General features: G+C 41.1%; 1 protein-coding gene, 1 long non-coding RNA gene and 8 other non-coding genes across 11 annotated transcripts; 5 read left to right on the forward strand and 5 right to left on the reverse strand.

Moving 5' to 3' along the window:
• Positions 1-508: 508 nt before the first annotated feature.
• On the reverse strand, positions 509-5,486 carry LOC115057572 (ribonuclease inhibitor-like; the record flags this gene model as incomplete). The annotated part of the gene is made up of 6 exons (XM_029524733.1): positions 5,459-5,486; positions 5,041-5,095; positions 4,373-4,546; positions 4,019-4,192; positions 2,773-2,946; positions 509-677 (listed from the first exon to the last, which is right to left on the reverse strand). Coding segments are annotated over exons 1-6 (774 nt in total), but the record flags the coding sequence as incomplete, so codon positions are not given.
• Positions 5,487-7,071: 1,585 nt separating this feature from the next.
• Positions 7,072-10,677, reverse strand: LOC115055992 (uncharacterized). Of its 2 annotated transcripts, none has more exons than XR_003841748.1 (3): positions 10,662-10,677; positions 7,327-7,497; positions 7,072-7,131 (listed from the first exon to the last, which is right to left on the reverse strand). It is a non-coding gene; the product is annotated as an uncharacterized LOC115055992 (long non-coding RNA). The 2 variants fall into 2 exon arrangements; XR_003841747.1 differs by lacking the exon at positions 10,662-10,677 and adding an exon at positions 8,159-8,173.
• Positions 10,678-12,706: 2,029 nt separating this feature from the next.
• trnam-cau (transfer RNA methionine (anticodon CAU)) lies at positions 12,707-12,779 on the forward strand. Its single transcript has one exon. It is a non-coding gene; the product is annotated as a tRNA-Met (tRNA).
• Positions 12,780-15,856: 3,077 nt separating this feature from the next.
• Positions 15,857-15,929, forward strand: trnaf-gaa (transfer RNA phenylalanine (anticodon GAA)). Its single transcript has one exon. It is a non-coding gene; the product is annotated as a tRNA-Phe (tRNA).
• A 446-nt stretch (positions 15,930-16,375) lies between these two features.
• trnak-cuu (transfer RNA lysine (anticodon CUU)) lies at positions 16,376-16,448 on the forward strand. Its single transcript has one exon. It is a non-coding gene; the product is annotated as a tRNA-Lys (tRNA).
• Positions 16,449-17,059: 611 nt separating this feature from the next.
• trnaa-ugc (transfer RNA alanine (anticodon UGC)) lies at positions 17,060-17,131 on the reverse strand. The gene has a single exon. It is a non-coding gene; the product is annotated as a tRNA-Ala (tRNA).
• A 1,109-nt stretch (positions 17,132-18,240) lies between these two features.
• On the reverse strand, positions 18,241-18,312 carry trnaq-cug (transfer RNA glutamine (anticodon CUG)). The gene has a single exon. It is a non-coding gene; the product is annotated as a tRNA-Gln (tRNA).
• A 1,395-nt stretch (positions 18,313-19,707) lies between these two features.
• On the forward strand, positions 19,708-19,779 carry trnam-cau (transfer RNA methionine (anticodon CAU)). The gene has a single exon. It is a non-coding gene; the product is annotated as a tRNA-Met (tRNA).
• A 566-nt stretch (positions 19,780-20,345) lies between these two features.
• On the reverse strand, positions 20,346-20,419 carry trnat-agu (transfer RNA threonine (anticodon AGU)). The gene has a single exon. It is a non-coding gene; the product is annotated as a tRNA-Thr (tRNA).
• A 600-nt stretch (positions 20,420-21,019) lies between these two features.
• Positions 21,020-21,102, forward strand: trnal-cag (transfer RNA leucine (anticodon CAG)). The gene has a single exon. It is a non-coding gene; the product is annotated as a tRNA-Leu (tRNA).
• Positions 21,103-25,912: the final 4,810 nt, after the last annotated feature.

A 25,912-nucleotide genomic window follows, 5' to 3' on the forward strand; every position in this document is an offset into this window, starting at 1 on the left:
GGGTTGGACTTCAGAGCTGAGACCAGAGAAGAACAGCTGATCTCTGACAAACTGCAGTTCTCCAACCTGAGTAAAGAATAAAGATGTGACTTTAGGAGACAAAAATCCTGCTTGAAAGATTTCAATGTTTCATCATCTGTTCAGAGCTGAAGGTTTAGAAAGTAGAAGTTTAGAAAATGAAAGTCAAACAGCTGAACCAACAGGAAGCAGCTTCACAACAGTCAAATACAAACAGTGAAAAGATTTAATGAGAAAATTAAACACTGTAAAGAACCTGAACTGACTCAAACTGTCAACATTGTGAATATGAAGTGTGAAATTAAAATTTCATTTTCAAATTAATAAAAATCAGTTATCAAAAGTTACTTTCAACCATTTAACAGTTAAATGTCTAAAACCTGAAGAGGATTTTCCCTCATAAATAGAAACCTGTCTGCAGGTCAGAGTCACCACAACTGTAACATCATATTAATCTGAGAGCAGAAATAAAACATGAGTCTGACCTCAGAGTCTCCAGTCTACAGTGAGGACTCTCCAGAAAACCACACAGATCCTTCAGTCCTGAATCCTTCAGGTTGTTCAGACTCAAGTCCAGTTTTCTGAGATGGGAGGGGTTGGACTTCAGAGCTGAGACCAGAGAAGAACAGCTGATCTCTGACAAACTGCAGTTCTTCAATCTGAGTAAAGAATAAAAGATGTGACTTTAGGAGACAAAGTTCCTGCTTGAAAGCATTCGACGTTTCATCAGAAAATCAAACTCATCATTAACGATATATTTAAGGAAACATGAAAAGTTGAATGTGGAAATCATACTTAAATATGCAGAATCTATTCTGATCTATGTCATCTTTATGTAATTACAGGGATGGGACAGGATATCAGTCCATAGAATCCTGAGACTGATATTTAACATAGCTGGGAGATCAGCGAGGCAGACGGAGCAAACATGTTTCCTGCAGCAGAGAGAGGAGGGCAACGGGGCAACTGCTCCCCCAGCAGACCAGCCCTTAGAGCCAATCCTTATCTTAGTGTGGAACCAAACCACTGCAGCTGATTGGACTAAAGCTTTGCTACACAATCACAGCAAAATGGATGTTTTCCTGAGGTGGTGATGTTTACATTAGGTATGTTTGGAGCCACCTTATTTCCACTGCTGCAGTGTGTTGCTCATGTACATTCATGTAACTGCTTTGGGGTCAGTGGTTAATGTAAACAATATTATTCTAATAATGGACCAGGTGGGAAGGTTCCTTGGAAAATGAAAGCATTAGTTCTGACAATCTGATTGATATTCAAACTAAACTGGCATTATGACTGAAATATCCCAAAATGAACCAATAGAGCCATGTTACATGTGGATGATGTCATTCTGTTGGCTAAGAAAGAAAAAATGTTCACATTATGCTGAACATTGTTCCAAAACGGTGCTGGAAGTGGAGACTAATGGAAAACCAAGACAAAACACAAGTGGAGCATTTTAGGCCAAAAATCAAGTGTGAGAAGTTGAATGTTGTTAATCTTGGGACAGTAATGCTGTCCTACACTGATCAGTATAAATGTGTCGGCCTGACGTTGGACAAACACATGACATTTGACAAAGATCATTCTGGACAGTTGTGTTCAGGAACACTTCCATTAGTCCCAGAAACAGGGAGCTTTAATGCCACACCTGAGGAAGACCGGATTTGTTCACTATGCAAACTGGATGAAGTAGAAAGTCAGATCCATTTTTTGATTTATTATTCTGCCTACAAACACCTCAGAGGTGTTTTTGTTGGTAAAATGGTTTATATTTATGTTGATTTCTTTGATTTGGATTATTCTGAGAAACATGAGTTCCTTTTCAGCAAAGAGACTCACGTGGTAGCTGATTTTATTTCCAAGGCTGAGGAAAGATGGCAAAATCTTTTGTTTGGTTATTTGTTTTGTTTCAGATATTATGGAACAATATTACTTGAGAAAAGGATGATAATGTTTTTGTGGTGGTCATGTTTATATGCAAATATATATGAGAGTTAATGTTGTTAACAACAGCCACTGTATGATTAAATACATGTCTTATAAACCCACGTGGGTTGGACATTTTAATTAAATTACACACAAATGAATAAAATGGAACAGACTAAAATCTGCATATTAACTTTCATGAAAATATGTCCCCTTTAAAAATACAAGATTGAAAAACAAGGCAATTCCAATGTCATTTTTAAATTAATTCGTCATTTTTCCTAAGTCATCCATTAAACAGTTTAAATGTTAAAACCTGAAGAGGTTTTTCCCTCATAAATACAGACTTTTTTTGCATTATAAGGCGCATTTAAAATCCTTAAATTTTTCTCAAAAATCAGCAGTGTGGCTCATGTATGAATTCTTGTTATGCTTTCTGACCTTCAATCAATTTTATGTGGTACACTTCATCAATCTGTCAAAATGTTTTGGTGCAACTTTGGCACGCTTGATGGATTGTCAGAGCATTCCCAACTAACACAGGGATGTATTAACATTGGTCCTTGGTTGGATATGGGTTGCAGTGTCAGATAACGTTAGTAACTAATTATGTAGTGCAAGTTTGACTTAGCTGTTTTGTTTCACTTTATATATGTTTTATCATGCGAATTATGACCCGGTGCGCCTTATGTATGAAAATAGACCTGTTCATTGATATTGCGCCTTATGGTCTGCAAAACACGGTATAAACTTGCCTGCAGGTCCGAGTCACCACAACTGTAACATCATATTAATCTGAGAGCAGAAATAAAACATGAGTCTGACCTCAGAGTCTCCAGTCTACAGTGAGGACTCTTTAGAAAACCACACAGATCCTTCAGTCCTGAATCCTGCAGGTCGTTCAGACTCAGGTGCAGTTCTCTGAGATGGGAGGGGTTGGACTTCAGAGCTGAGACCAGAGAAGAACAGCTGATCTCTGACAAACTGCAGTTCTCCAACCTGAGTGAAGAATAAAAGATGTGACTTTAGGACACAAAGTTCCTGCTTGAAAGCGTTCAATGTTTCATCATCTGTTCAGAGCTGAAGGTTTAGAAAGTAGAAGTTTAGAAAATGAAAGTCAGACAGCTGAACTAACAGGAAGCAGCTTCACAACAGTCAAATACAAACAGAGACAAGATTTAATGAGAAAATGAAACAACACTGTAAAGAACCTGAACTGACTCAAACTGTCAACATTGTGATTGTAACACATCAGAAATAACCAAACAGCAGAGTCAGCCAAACTTTATTTCTATCTCAAACTCATCATTAATGACAGAGGGGAATGCAACACGCGCACACTGGAGTTTTCCCTGGTGGACGAGCACCCAACTTGCACATCCTCCGTGGTGGAGGCAGAACTGGAGGATGATGGAGAATCAGCGTCGATTTCCCGGGAGGTGGTCACTGAGGTAGTTAAATCACATCAGTTTTATTTGTATAGCGCCAAATCATAACAAAGTTACATCTAGGAACTTTACATATAGAGTAGGTCTAGACCAAACTCTTCATAAAATTTAACAACTCCACAGCGGCAAAGCCCCGGTGACTGATGAGATCCGTCTGGAAATGCTGAAGGCTCTGGGTGTTGAGGGGCTGTCGTGGTTGACACGCCTCTTCAACATTGCATGGAAGTCTGGGACAGCGCCTATTTGTGATTTTCATGGACAGAATATCGAGGCGTAGCTGTGGGCGAGTTTGTCTGACCTCCGGCACTCACTGGATCAGTACGCAGCCAAGTGTGAAGCAGCTGGGATGACAATCAGCAACTCTAAAATCAGAGGCCATGGTTCTTACCAGGAAACCTGTGAACTGTGTACTCTGGATAGGGAACGAGTCCTTACCCCAAGTGAAGGGGAAGGGGGGAAAGTACATTCATCTAACTGCTTTTGGGTCAGTGGTTACACAGTTATTTAACAGTTTGAATTTTAAAATCTGATTTTTCCTCAAATATAAACCTGTCTGCAGGTCTGAGTCACCACAACTGTAACATCATATTAATCTGAGAGCAGAAATAAAACATGAGTCTGACCTCAGAGTTTCCAGTCTACAGTGAGGACTCTTCAGAAAACCACACAGATCCTTCAGTCCTGAATCCTGCAGGTCGTTCCAACTCAGGTCCAGTTCTCTGAGATGGGAGGGGTTGGACTTCAGAGCTGAGACCAGAGAAGAACAGCTGATCTCTGACAAACTGCAGTTCTTCAACCTGAAGAACCCAAAAAATAAATAAAAAAATAAAAAAATAAATAAAATAAAATCATTGAAAACAATCAGAAATGTCCTCAATGATCTTTGTGTTATTTTGGGTCACCATCATGTCTCTACACAATTCATCCAAACAACAACACAACACTCAAACTACAGCAGGTCCAGTCAGTGAACTGACCTCAGAGTCTCCAGTCCACAGTTTGGACTCTCCAGTCCAGCACACACCAGCTTCAGTCCTGAATCCTCTATGTGGTTCTGACTCAGGTCCAGGTCTCTCAGATGGGAGGGGTTGGACTTTAGAGCTGAGGCCACAACGTCATACTCAGTCTCTGAGAGTCCACAATCTATAAGTCTGTGATGACATTATTCAACAAGTAACTGTGGCAGGACACTACATACTCATCTGGAGGGTTTGAAGACTAAAGACTCAGACTTTAATCGCTCCTCTCATACTATCAGTTTTAATAATTTTTCAGGTGAAGACACAAAACGTCAGTTGGTCTTCCATCAGGTCCCCAGTCTGTCAGGGACCTGATCCAGGTCTTTGTCCTCTAAGGGACCATGAGTCCACGTTGACCTGAAAACATTTGACTGTCTATGGTTTTTATTTTCTCTGAGTTGAGCTCAGTGAACAGTGAAGCTGGTGAAGATGTCACTGATAGCTGCTGATTTCATCAGCCTTAAGTATTTCCATTCGAATCATAACTAAGTGAATATTTATCTCTGGCAGCATTTGAATCATCTGACGACAAACAGCTGACAGTGAAACACCATCTGAATCAGATTTGATTTAAAAACGTCTTCAGTAACCTTGAGAAGGATGGATGAGAATGAGAGTGGACTCACCGAGCCTTCCTGCAGTTCCTCACAGCTGGGATCAGTCTCCGTTGTCCCTCCTCTGATGTGTTGTACTTCCTCAGGTCAAACTCATCCAGAACATCTTCTGACATCTGTAGCATGTAGGCCAGACCTGAGCAGTGGATCAGGGTGAGTTTCTTATCCGATCTGGTCTCTGACTTCAGGAACTCCTGGATCTCCTGATAAACTGAGTGATCCTTCAGCTCCATCAGACAGTGGAAGATGTTGATGCTTCTGTCAGGAGAGATATAACAACTGTTCATCTTCTTCAGGTTGTTGATGGCTCTCTGGATGGTCTCTGGTTTGGTTTCTGTCTGACCCAGCAGACCTCCTAAGAGTCTCTGGTTGGACTGCAGAGAGAGACCATGAAGGAAGCGGACAAACAGGTCCAGGTGACCAGTTTTACTTCTGAGGGATTTCTCCAGGACTGCCATCAGAAAGTCCTCCAGGGCTGAATCTTGGTGTTTTTTTCCCAGAAAGTTCTTCAGGACCTCCTTGTTCCTGTTGGTGTGACAGTGGAACATGTAGACTGCAGCCAGAAACTCCTGAACACTCAGATGAACAAAGCAGTAGACTGTTTTCTGGAAGATCACACTCTCTGTTTTGAAGATCTCAGTACAGAGTCCTGAGTACACCGAGGCCTCTGTGACATCAAGGCCACACTGCTCCAGGTCTTCTTGGTAGAACATGATGTTCCCTTTCTCCAGATGCTCAAACGCCAGCCTCCCCAGCTTCAGAAGAACATCCCTGTCAGCCTCCATCAGCTCTTGTGGACTTGTCTCATGTCCCTCATGGTACTTGATCCTCTTCCTCCTGGTCTGGACCAGCAGGAAGTGTGAGTACAGGTCAGTCATGGTCTGGGGCAGCTCTCCTTGTTGGTCTGTAGTCAACATGTGCTCCAGAACTGTAGCGATGATCCAGCAGAAAACTGGGACTTGACACATGATGTGAAGGCTCTTGGACTTCTTGATGTGTGAGATGATTCTGTTGGACAGCTCTTCATCCCTGGACCTCCTCCTGAAGTACTCCTCCTGCTGGGCGTCAGTGAAGCCTCGGACTTCTGTTAGCCTGTCAACACATGAAGGAGGGATCTGACTGGCTGCTGCAGGTCTGGAAGTGATCCAGACCAGAGCCGAGGGAAGCAGATTCCCCTGGATGAGGTTTGTCAGCAGCAGGTGGACCGATGACTCCTGTGTGACGTCAGACACGACCTCCCTGTTGGTGAAGTCCAGTGAAAGTCTGCTTTCATCCAGGCCGTCCAGGATGAACAGAACTTTACAGGCAGCCAGCTGCTCTGCTGTGACCTTCTGTAATGTTGGATGGAAAACATGAAGCAGCCTGAGAAGACTGTACTGCTGATCTCTGATCAGGTTCAGCTCCCTGAATGAAAGCAGAACCAGCAGACTGACATCCTGGTTCTCCAAGCCCTCTGCCCAGTCCAGACTGAACTTCTGCACAGAGAAAGTTTTTCCAACTCCAGCGACGCCGCTGGTCAGAACCAGTCTGATGGGACTCTGCTGGTCAGGTGAGACTCTAAAGATGTGGTGACATTTGATTGGAGCATCATGGAGGGTCTTCTTCTTAGAAGTTGTCTCCAGCTGCCTCACCTCATGTTGGGTATTAACCTCTTCACTCTGTCCCTCTGTGATGTAGAGCTCAGTGTAGATCCTGTTGAGGAGGGTTCCACTTCCTGTTCCTGTTCCTTCAGTCACATGTTGACATCTGGACCTCAGACTGATCTTATGTTGATCTAAAACCTCCTGTAGAACACGATCTGCTGACAGAGAAGAGACAACGTCACACTGAAGACAGAGAGTCTGAGGATCTGATGGAAAACTAAAGACGTCAGTCAGAAGTTCAGTCTCACTCTGTAGACCTGGTCTGGTTCTGGATCTTTGTCCACACTGGGGACAGGAGGAGTCTCCTGAAGAAGCAGACTGGTCCCAGTGTGAGGTGCAGCACTGTCTGCAGACCCAGTGTCCACAGCTGGTAGAGACTGGATCCTTCAGGACGTCCTGACACTGAGCACAGTGGGACGGCTGCTCCTCTTCAGAGACATGTCTTTTCCTCTTCCTGTCTCTGTGAAAACATTTCTTTATCACTGACATGATCTGACTAACATATTTGGACAGAAAAAAAAAAAAAAAACATCAGTAGTTTCTGGTGATAAAACCCAGAATTTCCATCTCAATGTCTTTCTGCATCTGCACTAATGATTCAGGATCATTAATATTAATCTAGGAACAGATTATTCTCATCTTCACAGTCTCTTACTTTGTATCTGAGGGTCCAGCTCCATGACTGAAGTCTGGAGGTAAATCTTTGGAATAGTCAGACTTCAGAGACAGACAGATTGATCCTGGAGACTCTGGTCTGGCCTCCTCTTCCTCATCACAGTCCATCATCTTCAGGACAGAGTCAGTCTGAGAGGGAAACACTTTCTGACTGACAGAGGACAAAGAAGAAACAGGACAAACGGTTTGCTCCAAAGCTACACACCCAAAAATACTAAGTAAATCCAAACACACAGTCCATCTTCTGGACGGAGTCAGTCTAAGAGGGAAACTGACAGACCAGAATCTCTGTCACACACCAACACACACAGAAAAATAAAGTCCCGGTCAGGTTTGTTGGTTTCATTATAGGTTTCATGTGTATTATCCAGCTCATCATCACATTGAGTCAAACTGTTGAGGGGGAGAACAGGAAGTACCTCACTTCACTGTGTCCCCTCATTTTGTCTCGTTGTTTTTTGGGGGAACAGAGCTTCAATCAGACTCTTCCTCCTCCACAGTGGACAGAACATGCAACTGAGAGATGGGCAACATTTCTAATACATCTATTTTAAATACAAAACACTATTTTGTAATTAGTATTTTAGGATGATTTAAAAAAAAAAAATCTGCAAAGGAATTTAGTTTTAAAGTCCAAAACAAATAAAAATTTGCTCCACATGCTGGTTGAGTTCCCTACTAAAACAAACTAACAAAATAGCAGCAAAAAAAAAAAAAAAAAAAAAGTAAGTGACATTGAGAGTGAATAATGATGCAGCAGTGATCTGAGTGCTGAGCTCTGACAGACGGACAGTTAGAGATCCTCATCTCACCTCTGAGCTTTGGTCTGACTCTCATGTTCCCCACACAGAGTGGTTTTAGAGGGAGGGGCTCCCTCCTCTCTGTCCTCACACTGATTCATAGCTGAGCCTCCACCTTCACACACACACAACAAAAAGCTTCATTACAACAGGAGATACATCACAGGACGCATAATCAGCAATTCTGCCACTAACTTGTGCCACCAACAAACTTAACAGAAGCTGACTGAAATAAAAATCAGCGTAGTTTCTACAATAACTATTACAAGTTCAAGAAGAAGGCTTCACTGTCACGGGTTCATTTTTGAAGAGGTACTAATGATGGCTCAGACAACAAAACTTCAGTGCGGTGTTTTTATTCACACCAGACCACAGTGACAAAGTGAAAAATATATTTACAGTGCTGAACAGAAGAAGACAATAAAAACAACCACTGCTAAATGGGCAGAACTCCCCCTTAAAATACCCTTAGCCCCTCCCCTGGGCAAACCATTTAACAAAGTGTCCTCAGGTCCAATTAGTAACACAAAAACATAAATTCAGCAATAAATGATAGACAAATGACATTGGCACTAATCGCCCTCCATACAGCTGTTGCCATATATCCCTAAACCAGAATTAATATATTAGTCCATTCAACATTAATGCAGTGGTCCACGGTCACCTGACCCTCTGAAGCATGCCATCCTGTACTATTTCGGGTGCAGCAGCAACAAGGGTGTATGTATAGGAGTGTGTGTTGCATTGGCGCCGTGTGCGCAACCTTCCCAGCCCCAGCGCTCTCCGGCCAAGAGAGAGCAATGCATGCTGGTCGGAATGATGGAGCGTTCACGAGCACCCAGTCACAAACGACCTTCAAGATTAATGTTTATACCAACAATCAATTCTTTAAAATTGCATCATACTCACAATTTTTAAATTGCATCAGATAAATATTGACATTTTGTAACATTTAAAGGCCTACAACTTACAAGTCAAAAAAAAAAAAAAAAATCATTACAAGCCTACATCTAAACCAGTCTGACCTTTGTCAGGGAACCCCAGAACAGAGGTGGTTCTCTTATCTGATGTTTAGGATGCACCTTAAATATTTGTAACTCAATATACAAATAAGTCTGATATGCAAGTTTCAGAGAAATGTATCTCAGATCTGATTGCACTTCTCTGTCCACTAGATGGTAGTATCTGACTGTAGGATGTGTTGGAGTCAGTGAGCCAAGTTCATCCAAGATTTCAGACCAGTTCTGGCGTGTTGGTTCTGTCATTTCTCAACAGAAACAGCACACCAGTTCAATGAAATTCAAAAAAAAAAAAAAAAAAAAAATCTTTTGTGTCACTTCAGATAAATTTTTGGGACCATTTAAAAACCTTTCAAAAAATAAAAACTGGTTTCAGTTGCTCTGGGTCAGCAGGTCCTGCTTTCACATACTCTGCAAGGTCTAAAATGTCTTTCAACACCCGAAAAAGTTGAAACATCGTCCGTAGCCGCAATGTTTTCAAACACTTCCAGGCTTCTGACCAACGCAATCGACACACACACACAATTTTTGTATTTAATTTGGTGTTCTTTTCCTCCACTAACTAAAAGTCTTCAGACTTTTAAAGTGAAATTGTACTTTATATTCTGAGACAATATATAAAAAAAATAAATAAATTAAAAAAAAAATTATATATATATATAAAAACTAATCCTCCAGTCTCTAATGACTGAGCACCATTTTATGCTGGAGAAATGAAAAAAAAAAAAAAAAAACCAAACACACACCCACACACACACTATTAGCTAGCTAATAGTTATCTGGAGTCTATTTAGCTTCAGTGTAAATTATCCAGATTAATGTTCACTATTGTTGACGCCTGTCAGAACCATAAATAACAAAGATAGGTAGCTGCTGCTTAGTCAATGTACAGTTATTTTCCCATAGCCTTCAATAGTTTGACACTGGTTTAGCTTTTCAGACTTTACTATTACATAACATTACATAAGTTGTATTTGTTTTCAAAGCCAGCACAACTGTATTGACAGAAAGTGGATTATTTTGGTGAAAATACTACGTTTTATCATTCAAATCCCAATACTGTGTTTCTGATAAATCACACAATTCCAATGAAGACAAGTAGTCTGTTAGTGTCTGTGATGATTGATGTTGATCTTTTTGGAGGGGGAAAAAAAAAAAAAAGAGGACAAAGACAACACGTCAACGCATTATCTGATCCGTCAGACCAGTTCTGTCATTAAACTTGCACACCCTGTGGTGTTAAACTATGAGGAAATAGGCGGCGGGGGGGAACTCAACTCACAAGATCAGTGCTCTATTGATGCTATTAATGGGAATAAAAATACAGCCTATCCTCAAATCATTGTCTTTCAAATCCAAGAGAAACTATTAATATACTGTATTTACGCATCTGAAAGCAGCCAATCAGCATCCAGAAAAGTTCTGCTGTCCAGTCAAACAGTGAAACAACACAATGTGATCACAGTGATCCTGTTCACACATTTACAGATTCTCACCTGCTGAACTCACTTCAGGGAGACTTTCTGACACTTTCCAGCTTCATGTGAAGAGAAGAAGCTGCTTGTTCTCCCTCATCAGTCCTGGTGTCTGTTTGATCTGAGGAAAAGTTACACCCTCATAACTTCAGAGTCCAAAGTATGAAACATTAAAACCGCTCCAACCTGTTTTTGGTTTGTTGTTGTACTGCTGCTGTTAGTCAGCGAGGTGTTACGGGTCACTAAAATAGGACCCCGATGGAGAAACAGATCCGGTAAAACCGAGCCCAACAGAAATAGTCCGGTAGGGATACAAAAGTCCAACAAAAAGAGGAAACACAGACTGAGCTCGACTTTCTGAAAAACTAACAAAGTAACAACAGAGAGAGAGAAAAAAAGGCGAGACTGAACAAACAGGGAACCAAGAGAGAGGCTGACTGAGAGACACCGGAGAACCTGAACGGAAACAGAGAAAAGACCCGATAATAATAATAATAATAATAATAATAATAATAATAATAATAATAATAATAATAATAAAACACAAATAAAAACAGTGAACGAGAGACGCGATACCAATAAGAAGAGGCAGGATACTCCGGCATTGAAGAGAAGTCCGAGGAGTGAATCTATGTGGGCTGATTGGCGGGAAATGCAGGACAGGTGTGCCTCATTAGGAGAGAGGACACGCCCACTGGGCCAGAACACAGGGGGGAGGGGCCGGGGGACACGTGACTTTAGCAACAAGGAAGCAGCTGACATACACAACCTTTATCATTCAGCCTGTTTCAGTCCACAGCTGTACTCTGCTGTTTTTGTTGGTTTACCTCTTCCACAAAACTTCAGGCTGCTCCAAAGGGAGACATGAAGACTGTGCAGAGAGACTGCTGTGTCCTTTTAATGGGACTTCAGTAGAGGAAGTTAGATGATCCAGTCAGACGCAAATCTATCAAACACAAATCACACGAGTACAAGCTCGTAGCTCATTTGTAAAAAAAATTGCCTTTTAAACATTCAGTGCCCCCATTCTAAAGCATTAAACTCAAAGTCAGATCATTCTTGATAAAGAAATGAAGAAAGGAATACTTCAAAATACAAACTTTTTTTTATGTTTTCACATTGTAAAAAAAAAATACATGAAAATGTATAAAACGGTGAAATGAACATATTGAAGTTAATTGAGCTTTATCAGTCAGACTGTATCATAATGATTCTGAACTTTCCACTTGCTTGTTAAGGATAATTATATTGATAATGGTTTTTTATTTTTCCATTATTTGGTAAATTTTTGCAGCACACAGTAAAAACGAATGTTAAACATTAATATATAATATATATATTAATATATAAAATATGGTCTTTCATATTCCAAGTTACTGTGTGAACAGAAGAAAGCAAAGATGCAGATCATAAACAGTGTTCTACATTGCTCTGTGTGAGATTTGCATTTGCAGACCTTTATCTGCATTGGTTGTGAAATCATTCAGCCTGTTTCACTGTCTGTTCCCGGTTCAAGTCCACAGCACTGTACTCAGCTGGTTTTGTTGGATAGTATCTGGTTTGGTTTCACCTCTTCCGTCAGGCTGTTCCAAAGGGAGACATGAAGACTGTGCAGTTAACTGATTGGTCAAAGAGAGTGTTGTGTCTTTTTAATGGAACTTCTGTAGAGGAAGTTAGATGAGGATACAGTCAGATGTTAATCTATCAAACGCAAATCACCCGAGTACAAGCTCGCTGTTCATTTGTAAATAAAAGTTTCCTTTTAAACATCCAGTGCCTGCATTTTAAAGCATTAATCTCAAAGTCAGGTCACCCTTCTAGAAAGGAATACTTCAAAATACAAAATGTTTTCGGGGGGGGGGTTATGTTTTCACTTTGTAAAAAGATTGTCATTTTTAACATGGATGTGTGTTAATCATCATGTGTTGATTCAAACAGCCTGGATTTATTCCAGAGCTTTGCACTTCTGTGCTGTGCATCATGTACCGGCCTGCCCGGTGTGTGGCTGGTTCAGCCCGTGTTGTGCGGGGTGCTCCTGACAGGTCTGAGGTCTTTTAGTCAGTCAGGCCTCGTTGGCGCAGTAGGCAGCGCGTCAGTCTCATAATCTGAAGGTCGTGAGTTCGAGCCTCACACGGGGCACAGCTTTAGTTAATAATGAGGAGTTAGGAGAACCTCAGTTCTTTGAACACTCTCTGGTTTACATGACTTCTATGACGTAGACAAGTATGAAGAATCACATAACAGGTGTTATCTCACTTTTCCAGTTTAAAGACACAACACCAGCTTCTCTGTCAGAGTTGTGAAGTTCTATCTCCTCAGTATCTACTTCTCTCCACCTCAGAGGACCGGAAGTCGGCTCGTCCGCCTATCAGCTGTGTGACCGTGAATCAGCAGGAGACTATTTTCTACTTTTGTACTGAGACTTCACAAAACAGTGATTTTTACATAGGAATTGGTTTGCGTAGTGATCCACACAGAGGAAGGCAGAGAGCATCCTAAAATACACGGACCGTGTGTGCAGTTTGGGACACATTCATAAAACAGAGCAGAACCAGCAGATGGAGCTGTTTGGATGTTTCTATCATATGATGATGAAATCTAAAGGCTCTCTGATCATCACATTGAGAAGTTCATCTGGTTTGTGATATTTCTTCATATGATAGTGAGGTAAAATGTGTTCAGTGGGATGTGTGTGTATCCAGCAGGACTGACAGCTTCATGTGGGATTCTCACAGAGATGATTCAAACCTGATCACAGTGATCAGTATGGATATACAGTATGTTTGCTGTCAGTGGAGGAAACTCTCAGACAGGACTAATAGTCATGTTTGGGATGTTCCTGGATTTGAGTTGAATGAGTGTAAATTCTCTCTGATTTTAACACACGTTCACACATCCACCTCTATTCAGACATGGAGTTTACATATTGTTTGGAATTGGTTTGTAATGAAGATGATCAGTGTTTATAGCTCATAACCTGATCACAGATCAATAATCAGCCATTGGAAGACGCTCTGAAACTTTCTTCTGCAGTCAGAACTCATCCACCTTCAGACTGGACATCTTCTGACTGTAGAACTGGAGCTTTTTATACATCTCACTGCAGCACAATGAAGTCCTCTGTGAGTATTGTGTGTCCCACAGTGTACATGACATCTGAGCAGCAATACTTCCACCTGCTGGAGATTTATTGTTACTACAGCTGTAAAATAAATCTATCAGAACATGAACTCAGTCTGTAGAATCCAGAAGATTAATGACACACTTTGTCCTGCTGTTATGGAATCAAATCCTACTTTAGGTTTTCTATATTTTAAACTAATGAGCACTTTTGGGGATCAAACAGAAAAGGACAGAGGTATGAAAGGATATTATTTTTTTCTTTTTATTAAAAGAAACAGTGTCAAAAGAAATAAAAATGTACATCATTAGGAAATATAACTCTAAAAAATTGACAATTATAGGCCCTATTTAAGAAAGGTCAACTAAGCATAAGGAGACTGAAGCTTAAACATAAATGAACAAAACATACCTGACTCACAAAATCCCGGACGAGCCCATCATTTGTCTTTCTGTCAATAGGATACACTATGGAGCTGTGTGAGGTTTGCTGTCTGTTTTCATTAAAGTAATCATTAACAGCTTGTATGGGGTCTAAATGAAAAGAACATCAGATGGAGACTAAAAGTTGTCCCCCTCTGACAGGAACTGTTTTTCTTTCACATCTACTGCTGTAAGGTGTGTTCTTCTAGGTCTTGGTCTACTTTTGACTTTGACTTGACACAGTGGATCCTGGTGCCATGTGTTCACCAGGCAGGTGATGCCCCCTGACTGGTCTGCAGCTCAGCTGCCTCATACACAGCTGACTGCTGCGCACTGTGTAACTGACACTGTCCTATCAAAGCTAACATTAACCACCACTGCCAGTTTGGTTCTTGTCAATGAAAACTAATCAACTAATTCGGGCATTTTTCGTCTCCCTGTGAACAAAAGTTATAGAAGCCAGTGAAAGACGATACCAACACCAGGTGGGCTGAAATGAGAAACATCACAGACAAACAGAGTTCATGCTTGCGTATGAAAACAAGCAGGTTTGGCAGGGGACACCCAAATTTGAACTGGGGACCTCTTGTTACGTCAAGTACATATAGAGCAGGTCTAGACCAAACTCTTATTAAAATTATTTTTAGAGCCGTGGTGAGGAGGGGTTCCAGGTCAGTATCTGGAGGATTTTGCAGATGATGTGCTCCTTTCGGCACCATCAGCCTGAGAACGACAGCACTCATTGGATCGGTTCACAGCTGAGTGTGAAGCAGCAGTGGAGCAGTGGAAGAGTGCTGGGCCCAAAACCCACCTCTGCTGAGGCAGTGATGCAAATAACAAACTACATTCTACATTGATCAACTTGCTGATCACTGCCACTACATGTTGATGTTACGGCAGTTGCAATGCCCCTTTTTTGGTTTCACCAGAACCATTAAATATGGTATAACCTGTAATACATAACTTCCCAAACACGAAGGGACTCCAACCCTCAGTCTTCTGATCCGAAGTCAGACGCCTTGTCCATTAGGCCACGTGGTCACTGGGCCTTAGTGATGTCTCATTGTCAGAATCAGTCAGTTCTTTCTCTTGGCATGATAACACTGTGAGAGATGTGCATTTGAAGCCTTCACTGTGTGACTTACAAAATCCCGGACGAGCCCATCATTTGTCTTTCTGTCAATAGGATACACTATGGAGCTGTGTGAGGTTTGCTGTCTGTTTTCATTAAAGTAATCATTAACAGCCTGTATGGGGTCTAAATGAAAAGAACATAAACCCACAAAACCCACCTCTGCTGAGGCAGTGATGCAAATAACAAACTACATTCTACATTGATCAACTTGCTGATCACTGCCACTACATGTTGATGTTACGGCAGTTGCAATGCCCCTTTTTTGGTTTCACCAGAACCATTAAATATGGTATAACCTGTAATACATAACTTCCCAAACACGAAGGGACTCCAACCCTCAGTCTTCTGATCCGAAGTCAGACGCCTTGTCCATTAGGCCACGTGGTCACTGGGCCATGGTGATGTCCCGTTGTCAGAATCAGTCAGTTCTTTCTCTTGGCATGATAACACTGTGAGAGATGTGCATTTGAAGCCTTCACTGTGGGACTTTGGAGAAGTGGAAGGTGAACAGAACATCCTGCATTAGTGGGGTCAGCCAGCCGAAATAGCTCAGTTGGGAGCGCGTTAGACTGAAGATCTAAAGGTCCCTGGTTCAATCCCGGGTTTCGGCATCTGAGGTGGTACCTGAGTGTGGTGCAAGCTCAGGTTTCTTTGACCTACATTTCCAATTTTCTCCCTCCTCTTTCAACCACACCATGAAATATTGTGAGGTTGGATGGGTCACGCTGACTGGTTGTGTGTCCAAAAGGCTGTCAAACACATCTTTCTTCCATTTTCTCCTCCAAACATTTGTACACAGTTTTGAGATTTCCCATAATGTCATATGTGTGTCATTTTTGCAGTGAAGTATTTCATTAGATGTAAAACTGTTATAAACGGAGTGTTGCATCAGTGGCCACCATCACTTCAAGTAACCCAAATGGGAAAGATCCTTATCGACAGCATTGTTGCGCTTTGCTACATCTGAGCTAAAGATACAAATAAAATTATCTAAACCGGCTTTTATTTTGAAATGATTTTTGGCGATTTTTTTGGAGGATGTTTTGCATTTCTAGCAGCCCGGCTAGCTCAGTCGGTAGAGCATGAGACTCTTAATCTCAGGGTCGTGGGTTCGAGCCCCACGTTGGGTGATAAGCAGTTTTTTTTAGACCCAAAGTTACATTTCCAATATTCTGCCTCGTCTTTCAACCACAACCACATGAAATATTGTGAGGTTGAATGCTGCACGCTGACTGGTTGTGTGTCCAAATGGCTTCAAAGACATCTTTCTGCCATTCACTCTTCCAAACCTTTGGACACAGCTTTGAGCTTTCTCACAGGTGTCATTATTTCAGTGAAGATGTATGTATGGATGTATTCCCCCTGAATCCTGCGATTCACAGCTTCCACCAAATGGAGCCAAATAAGACACAAAACTTATTGTGATGTGAGTCTGAAGAGGTGCTGCCTTTGATACGTCACCTGATGATGTCACAGTACTCACAGAATGAAACTCCTCCTTTGAAGCTGCTTCAAAGAATTTCCAAAATCACGTGATTCAGATGTAAACACAAAGGCTGCCCCACTGTCACCATTCAGAGCAGCTGAGAAGATTATTGATCAGTCATTGATTATTAATGAACAGCTCAGAACCAAAGAGTGTATCTGAAGCACAGGAAAGAGTTCTGCTCTCCAACACTCTGATCCTGCTGATTACCGCTCCACTGGAGCCTGTGACATTTCCCTCCTTCATTATCAACGCTGGAGATGCCAGGGATTGAACCCGGGGCCTCATACATGCAAAGCATGCACTCTACCACTGAGCTACATCCCCTTTGGACCTTTACTGAACCACAGAGGCTCTGAGCTACTGCAGCAGGTGAAAAGACAAACTGTTTCATGAAGCCTCCTCTCTGCTCAGGGTTGGATCACTGTTTTGGTTGGAGTGGAGTTACTGTTAACTCGGATCACTGGATTCAAAGTCCAGAGTGCTAACCATTACACCATGGAACCACAGGACTGTTAGCTGATCTTTATCAAAGGCGCTGGCTCGAGGTTCCAGTGTCGAGGGATGTCATTGATGGAGCCAAACCGTGTCAACTTCTTATATGGTGAATGTGTGCTCTGTGTTTTTTTTTCTTTTGCAAGAAAATGTAAAATGTTTACTTCTTCTACGATACAGATACAGACGTTTCAGAGAACAACTGCAGAGGTGACTTTCTGCTTAGTTGAGGTGATGAGCAGGAACTCCACTGAGAGTGAAGCACTGCTGGGGTTTGGATGCAGGATGTCCTGTTTATAAGACAGACACTTTAAGCAGCTCAGCATCAGTGCTGCCAATTTCTCTTTGAAAATCTGAGTATCCAGTTCCAGAACAGCTGATCTTAGTTGGTTCATGTTCACGTTGAGTTGCACACATGCACAACCTCTATAAAAAGCCATCATCAATGGAGATCCAGTTATTTCAACCCAGTGGAGTTGGAGGTCTTAAAGCAGGCCCATGGAGAGGATGAGTATGTTTCGCCAAAAATGTAACAGCTGCAGTAGCAAAGGAGAAACAGCATGAGAAGAAATTACTACCCGAGTCAACGTATAAGTTTGGATGTACTCTTCGATTGATTTTACATTTAACTTTAAGAGATCATAGTTTACAGTTATGAATATAAATGGGGATAAAATCAGATTTCTCATTTCAAAACTCTCGAGTGGTGAATGCAAAACTTCCTGAACTTGTTTTCAGAATTGCTCATTTTCTTTCAGCTCACTTCTAAAATTAATTTTATTTTACATTTTCTTGCTGAAGATAAAGCAGAGAGGAGGCTTCATCCGACAATTTGCATGCAGTCATATGTGTAGAGTGGACAAAAGGAGGTTGTTTCCATTTTCAAAGGACAGAGTGGCAGTTTCTCTCTCAGGACTCTCAGTGTTCCATTGGTAAGACTCAGGTTCCACCGAGACTTGAACTCGGATCGCTAGATTCAGAGTCCAGAGTTCTAACCATTACACCATGGAACCCTGCAGGCATGAGTATGTGTTCATGCAGATGTGAAAGGAATTTTAGTCTTTTAAAAGTGTGGGCGGTCAAAAGTTGACCAAAATACCTTTGTCCCCAAAGAAAAAGGACATCTTTTTGCCATTCTCCGCTCCAAACATTTGGACACAGCTTTCCATCTGAGCTGCAGAAAGAACAAGAAAAGTAACCATACAAGCATTTCAAAATAAAAGCCAATTTAGATTATTTTATTTCTCCACTTCTCCAAAGTCCCACAATGAAGGTGGTTATTAATATTTTTAGCTGATATAATGAGTATTATGATATAATCTTGTGAATCCACAAGTATGCCTTTCTTTGTTTGTGTACCAACAGCCTGAGCTCTGGTTTTGACTTTGTTTTGATGAACCTCATTATTTACACACAGCACATTGTGTTGACATTGTGAACTAGCAGACAATTGGTCACCTGCCAAGATAAAAATATATATAATCACGCTGTGCACGTGCAAATGAAGATCATTATATGCATCATAATCATGGACCAGCAAAGATACAAATAAAATAATCTAAATTGGCTTTTATTTTGAAATGCTCGTATGGTGCGACTGCTCTTGTTTTTTCTGCAGCTCAAAGCGTCAAGGAGTTGAAACGCAGCATAATGATAAAAATCAACAACCCACCATCAATATATTGTGATGGTGTGAAGAACATGTGAGCAGGAGAGCAGCTGTTTAAGTTTATGATGTGTTCAGGAAACAGTCAAAGCTCCAAACACAACAACAGTCCTGCTTCTGTTTACCAAAGGCCTCTAAAGCCCACCCAGAGACCTGCTGTGTTTAGTTCACTTGTTGCTGTATCTCCAACAAAGAGCTGAAGTCTTGTGGAGAATGTGGGCATCGATCCCACTACCTCTCATGCTAAGCGAGCACTCTACCATTTGAGCTAATTCCCCACCCATCCACACATGTTCTCTAAACGAACCCAAAGTGGTACCGTGATGCATATACTGATCTTTATTTGCATGTGCACAGTGTGATTATATATAGTGAAAGTATCTCCAGGAGTAAAATGATTAAATCACTACCTCAATCTCAATTGACAATCTCTGTATTATATCAGAGGCCCTTTGCGGTACATATACTTATCTTTATTAGCATTTGTATCTGTACACACACGCACACAATCACACACACCACGTTTTCCAGCCCTCATGGTTCTTGGGGAATCCATACATGTGGAAACCCTTCTCAGACTGATTGGAGCATCCAAACGCTGCACTCCTACATTAAAACAAACCACTTTACCATCAACCTCAGCTGCAGTATACACATTACACTTCCATTACCAGATCCTCTGTATATACATGTACTTCAGAGATGGGATTCGAGTTTATATGCTGCACCTCAGCTAGCTATGAGCAGAGTGGCGCAGCGGAAGCGTGCTGGGCCCATAACCCAGAGGTCGATGGATCGAAACCATCCTCTGCTAGTGGCTTTTTAGCAACAGCTAGCTGTTCACTATCCAAAGTTTGTTATATGTGAAGATGACATCATTACAATAGTAATTGAAAGGCATCAAAGGCATTTCCTGTCTTTCATTGATCTCCAAAGCTACACAGATGAATACGTCACACTCTCGTTCATGTTTGCTTCAAATGGTTGAGCGCATGCGCACAAAGACGCACAGAAGTGTCCCTGGACTGATCATTGTAACTTTGTGTTATTGTTGTATCTGATAAGTTAAGGACCATAAACTTTCTATAAAATTGTATGAGCAGGTTAAAAAGTACAACAACATCATGTCTCTGTGGGGCGATTGGTCAGCGCGTTTGGCTGTTAACTGAAAGGATGATGGCCTGTTACCGGCTCAAGTCCACAGCACTGTCCTCAGCTGTTTTTGTTGGATAGTATCTGGTTTGGTTTAATCTCTTCCACAAAACGTCAGGATGTTCCAAAGGGAGACATGAAGACTCTGCAGTTAACTGATTGGTCAGAGAGTTTTAATGGAACTCCTGCAGAAGAAGTTACATGAGTTTATCTCAACAACCTTAAAATAGGTGCTGCTGGGATTTGAACCCAGGATCTCCTGTTTACTAGACAGGCGCTTTGACCAACTAAGCCACAGCACCACTCTGATGTACAGAAATGTACAGAGGATCTTAAAATATTCCAACATAAATAGCTGACCGTCATGACTCTTACAAGACAGGTGCTTTGACCAGCTAAGCCACAGCAGCACTGCAACATTCATCTATATGCAGAGGATCTGGTAATGGAAGTGTAATGTGTATACTGCAGTTGAGGTTGATGGTAAAGTGGTTTGTTTTAATGTAGGACTCTGCATCTACCTGAACCTGTTTGACTGCAGATGTGCATTTTCATTTGGACCCCAGGAAGAGTAGCTGCTGCCTCAGTGACAGCTAACGGGGATCCTAACAAGTGATAAACAATAAACAGACATTTCCAATCGTCATCAAACTGGATTTTTTTTTTTAATGGCTTATGATCTACCGACGTCTCCCATGACACTGGAGCCTGACAGCTAAATCAATTATCTGTCTGATGAAACCTTCTGGATGAGATGAGGACATTGATAATGCTGCCTGTCCTCACTAGCTCCTCCTCTGTGGTGACCCCCAAACAGGACACAACCTCAGTATCATGACTCATACATTTATGTGACACACAGTCAGGTCATGTCCTCTTTCTGTGGATCAACTTGTTTCAGAGTCAGAATGGCCGAGCGGTCTAAGGCGCTGCGTTCAGGTCGCAGTCTCCCCTGGAGGCGTGGGTTCAAATCCCACTTCTGACAGAAACAGAATCTTTAACCTCCACTGCAGCAAGGTGTGTTGCTCCTTGCTGCAGGACTCAGGACAAAGTTGATTTGGTCTACTTTGGTCTACTTTTGACCACCCGAACCCGAAGACCAAAATTCCTTTGACATGTTGAAATATTGCCACTCCGTCCATAGAAAATGTTGGTTTGTTTGGCACCTTGACCTTTCCTAAATAGCTTTTTATCTCTCATTAATTAAAAAAGATAGTCTTCTAAAGGATAAACCACAGGTACTAAAATCCAGGATTGTGAACTGTGATGGCCAGTAATCAAAGTGTGAACACAGTCTGGCAACTCTTCAGGGAAATACACAGAACAGTCTGTCTTTTCTGGACATGTTTGGTGTTTCTAACACAGCACAGCTGCTTGTTAACTTTCTCCATAAATGCTTCTCTTTGGGATTGTCCTGCTCAGAAATTCAGTAAAAAAAAAAAGATGATTTGCTATTTTAAATAGATTTCTTGAGATCAGCTACAACAACACAACCCTGATCCCTAATCACTGCAGTTAACAGTCCTCTCATCATATGCTAACGGTCCTCATGAATTTAAGAGGATCGTTGTCTGATCATTCTGTTCTTCAAACCGTTACCAAGACCACAGAAACTTCCTACTGAAGGAGGACAACACATTTATTCAACAAACTGGAAAAAAGTCCAGAGTCACAATTAATTATCCAACGTGTTTGTTGACTTGATTCACTTGGATTCAGTAAATGCTGCTTGTTGGGGCAGCGTTAACTGACAAAGACAATAAAGGAGTAAAGAATCAATGTCTTCTAACTCAGATCACATCAGTCAGAGACACTGTTGATTCCTTTCTGCATGAGTGTTTCTCTTTGGGGTTGTCCTGTTTGCAATTTGGACAAAATGTTTTATTTATTTATATTTATTTTTTTTAAATCAGCCAAAGTCATGAATTTGTCATAAACATTTCCCGAACATGATTCATGATGATTCATGATTCACGCTGCTGTGTCCTGGTATGAAGCACAGTGGTTCTGTCAATGTGTCCTTTCTTTCTTCTTACCTTATGTTACCTTAACTGTTAAATTCAGGAATAGCTACTTTTTGTTTTTGTACTTTTTTATTTATTTCCACCGTTATCTACAGTCATTCTAATTCTCAACTGTACATATATTCTTACTGGCTTCTTTTGTAAATATATTCATACATTTTATTTTTTACTTCATCTTTTATCTTTCTTATTTTATAATTATATTTTGTACCACAGAGTTGTCTAAAGTTTGTTATACGTTGTGTATTATGGCAATAAAAACATTCTAATTCTAATTCTAATTCTTTGAGGTTGCTCTGGTGGAAATTTGACCCGTTTTTAATGATTTCTTGAGATCAGCTAAATCTATGAATTTGTCATCAACATTTCTGCAACTGAAGAACAGACTTGTGTTTTCAGAGCAGTAAGTGCTATTAGTTGGGGCAGAGTTTGTGATTTCCAATGTTTTTCATTCCGTCCAAGGATTAACCAGGACAGAGAGTTTATTTAACAATTTGGTGGAAAAAAGTTTTGGTTGGAATAAAAACAACAACAAAGATGGCCATTTTGAAAAGATTTGTTCAGATCAGCTGCAGCAACATAAATCACCAGAGTTAGCTGTCCTCTCACCATATGCTAACGGTCCTCATGAATTTAAGAGGATTGTTGTCTGTTCCTGATGGACTAAATGTGTTCTTCATTACAAACCATTACCAAGACCATTGAAACCGCCCAAACTAAGCAGACGGGGAGCTGTGGGAGTGGTTTCATTCAGGTATAAGATGGGCGAAAGCCCGAAAGGGAGCCCATTGGAACTGCAACACAACAAAGAAGTGGCTGCAAAGACTCTTTGGAGGAGATCATGTGAGGTAAAAATTTGAGCTCAATCTGACTTCTATTCTCTTTGCTCTCTTTTCCCCTTTCAGGGTTAATTCACAAAAACAACATTAATTCTTGGAGTCATGTTTTCTTCAGATCTAACTCGGATCACTCCAATCAGAGGTATTGATGAAGTCTTTGTGCATAAGTGCTTCTCTTTGGGGTTGTCTTGGATGGAATTAAAGTTTTGATAGATTTCTTTAAAACAGCTAAATTCCCGAATTTGTCACGAACATTTCCCGAACTGAAGCACAGACTTGTATTCTGAGAGCAGTAAGTGCTATTAGTTGGGGTAATGTTGGTGATTTCAAAAGCCAATCACAAGCAGATGAGGTTCTATCAATTTTTGGGTGGTGGGGGTTAAGAAAGTAATTTGAAAGTCACAAATGTTACCTTAACTTGAGCACTGACTTGGCTGTTGAATTCAGTAAGTGCTACTTGTTGGGGCAGTGCTGACTGACAAAAACCTCTTAGAATGCATCACTGATCATTTCAATTAGAAAGACTGATGACGTCCTTTTGTACAAGTGCTTCTCTTTGGGGTTGTCCTGGATGGAGTTAAAAGTTAAAACCAGTTTTGATAAATTTCTTAAAGCAGCTGAATTTGTCATCAACTTTCCCTGAACTGAAGCACAGACGTGTGTTCAGAAAGTAGTACATGCTCTTTGTTGGTGCTGTGTCAATGAATAACACAAATTCGAATCTCTAGTTTTGGTTGGAATTGGTTGGAAAACAAAAAAAAAAAAACAAAAAAAAAGCAAAGATTCCCATTTTGAACAGATTTGGTCAGATCAGCTGCAGCAACACTCCCCTAATAACCAATCACCACAGTTAGCTGCTGTCTCACCATATGCTAAAGGACCTCATGAATTTAAGAGGATCGTTGTCTGTTCCTGATATGAACCATTGAAACCGTCTCAACAAAGTAGACAGGTGGGAGTGGTTTCATTCAGACACAACAGGGAAGTGGCTGCAAGACTCTTTGGGGGAGATCATGTGTGAGCTATTTAACCCGGATCACTCCAATCAGAGACACTGATGAAGTCTTTGTGCATAAGTGCTTCTCTTTGGGGTTGTCCTGGTTGGAATTTGGACAAAAATGATGAGCAGTGCCATTCCTTCTCCGTCAATCACCCCAACCGCAACTGCTATCAATGATATGGGGGGTGAGGGTTAAGAAAGTAATTTGAAAGTCACAAATGTTACCTTAACTTGAGCACTAACTTGACTGTTGATTTCAGTAAGTGCTACTTGTTGGGGCAGTGCTGACTGACAAACACAACGGGAGGTTTGGGAGACATTTCTTCTTAGAATCTAACTCTGATCATTTCAATCAGAGACATTGATGATTCAACAACATCTTCTCTTTGGGGTTGTCCTGGTTGGAATATTGAGGAAAAATTAGTTAGCAGGATTAGTTGTGTAATGTATTAATTTGTATTAATTTGTCATCCCCAACTGAAGCACAGACTTGTGTTCTGAGAGCAGTAAGTGCTATTAGTTGGGGTAGAGTTGGTGATTTCAGAAGTTGTTCCTTCCTTTACCCATTTCCCATTAGATTCTTAGAATCTAACTCAGACCACCTCAATCAGAAACACTGATGAATTATTTGCGCACAAGTGCTTCTCTTTGGGGTTGTCCTGGTTAGAGTTTCAACAAAATGATCAAGATTCCCATTTTGAACAGATTTCTCCTGATCAATTGAAACAACACTACCCTAATCAGTAATCACCAGAGTTAGGTCAGAATGAAAGCTTAATGTGACTTAGCCAATTCAATGAGAGACATTGATGATTATTTTCTGCATGGATGTTTCTATTTTCTATGTTTTTTCCCCTTTCAGTTTCTGGTCTTTCAGTCTTGGAGCCATGTTTTCTTCAGCTCTAACTCGGAACTCTCCAATGAGACACACTGATGAATTTTTGTGCATAAGTGCTTCTGGATTCCTCTGGATGGAATTTGGACAAAAGTTATAACCAGTTTCAGTAGATTTCTTGAGATCATGAATTTGTCATCGACAATTCCCAAACTGAAACACAGACTTGCGTTCTGGGAGCAGTGAGTGCTGTTTGTTGGGGTAATGTTTCAATATTTCAAAAGAGCTGAAGACTGACAAGGAAGGAATTCATCCATGTGCAGAGCACAACAGATTAGCATTCCATCACCTTAACCACTTGGGCACCTCATGATGTTTTCTGGCTGTTGTAAAGTGAAAATGCCATCTGAGCACAGTCTGGTCTCAGCAGTGGTGGATAACTGGTAGAAAATGAGGGAGTGAGTGGTTCAAACTAATTTGTTCAGTTAACTGAGTCATTCATGGATTGTGTATCTTTTAAAGATAACAGAGACCTATTTAGATGTAGGACATCCAGAGACATAGCTGGGTGTGGTTGAACCACCAACCTTTCAGTTAAGAGCCAAACACATTTTCATCATCATGCTGATGATAATCATTATTTTCACACTTTGGTTCCATTTTTTCTTCCTGTCTCAATCTGATGTTCTTTTGATTTAGGCTCCATGAGTGTGACTGACTGTTTTTGTTCCCATTTTTTTTCTCCTTCCTCTACAATAGTGTAATGGTTAGCACCCCGAATGGCTGCAAGTCAACTGATGGGCTCGTCAGGGATTTGAAGAATTCAGAGATAATTTTGGTTGACAGGAGTGTTGAAGCAAGTAATCATCTGAATCAAGGAGACTAGACCAGAGACCTTCCATCCTTGTTTCTACACACATAGATTGCTGAAAGTGAAACTGCTTCCGCACAACAATAAGTTCTTGGGTTCAGTTCCCGGCCTGGAGCTGCATGTAGGGTGGAGCCAGGTGATCAGAATGAGGATGCAACTTTAAGGAGGAGATTGGAGTTGTTCTTTGGGTATTCAGACAGGAAGTGTAATTTCTCCTAACATGTAG

Source organism: Echeneis naucrates, chromosome 2, assembly GCF_900963305.1.
Source record: "Echeneis naucrates chromosome 2, fEcheNa1.1, whole genome shotgun sequence".
Taxonomy (NCBI): Eukaryota; Metazoa; Chordata; class Actinopteri; order Carangiformes; family Echeneidae; genus Echeneis; species Echeneis naucrates.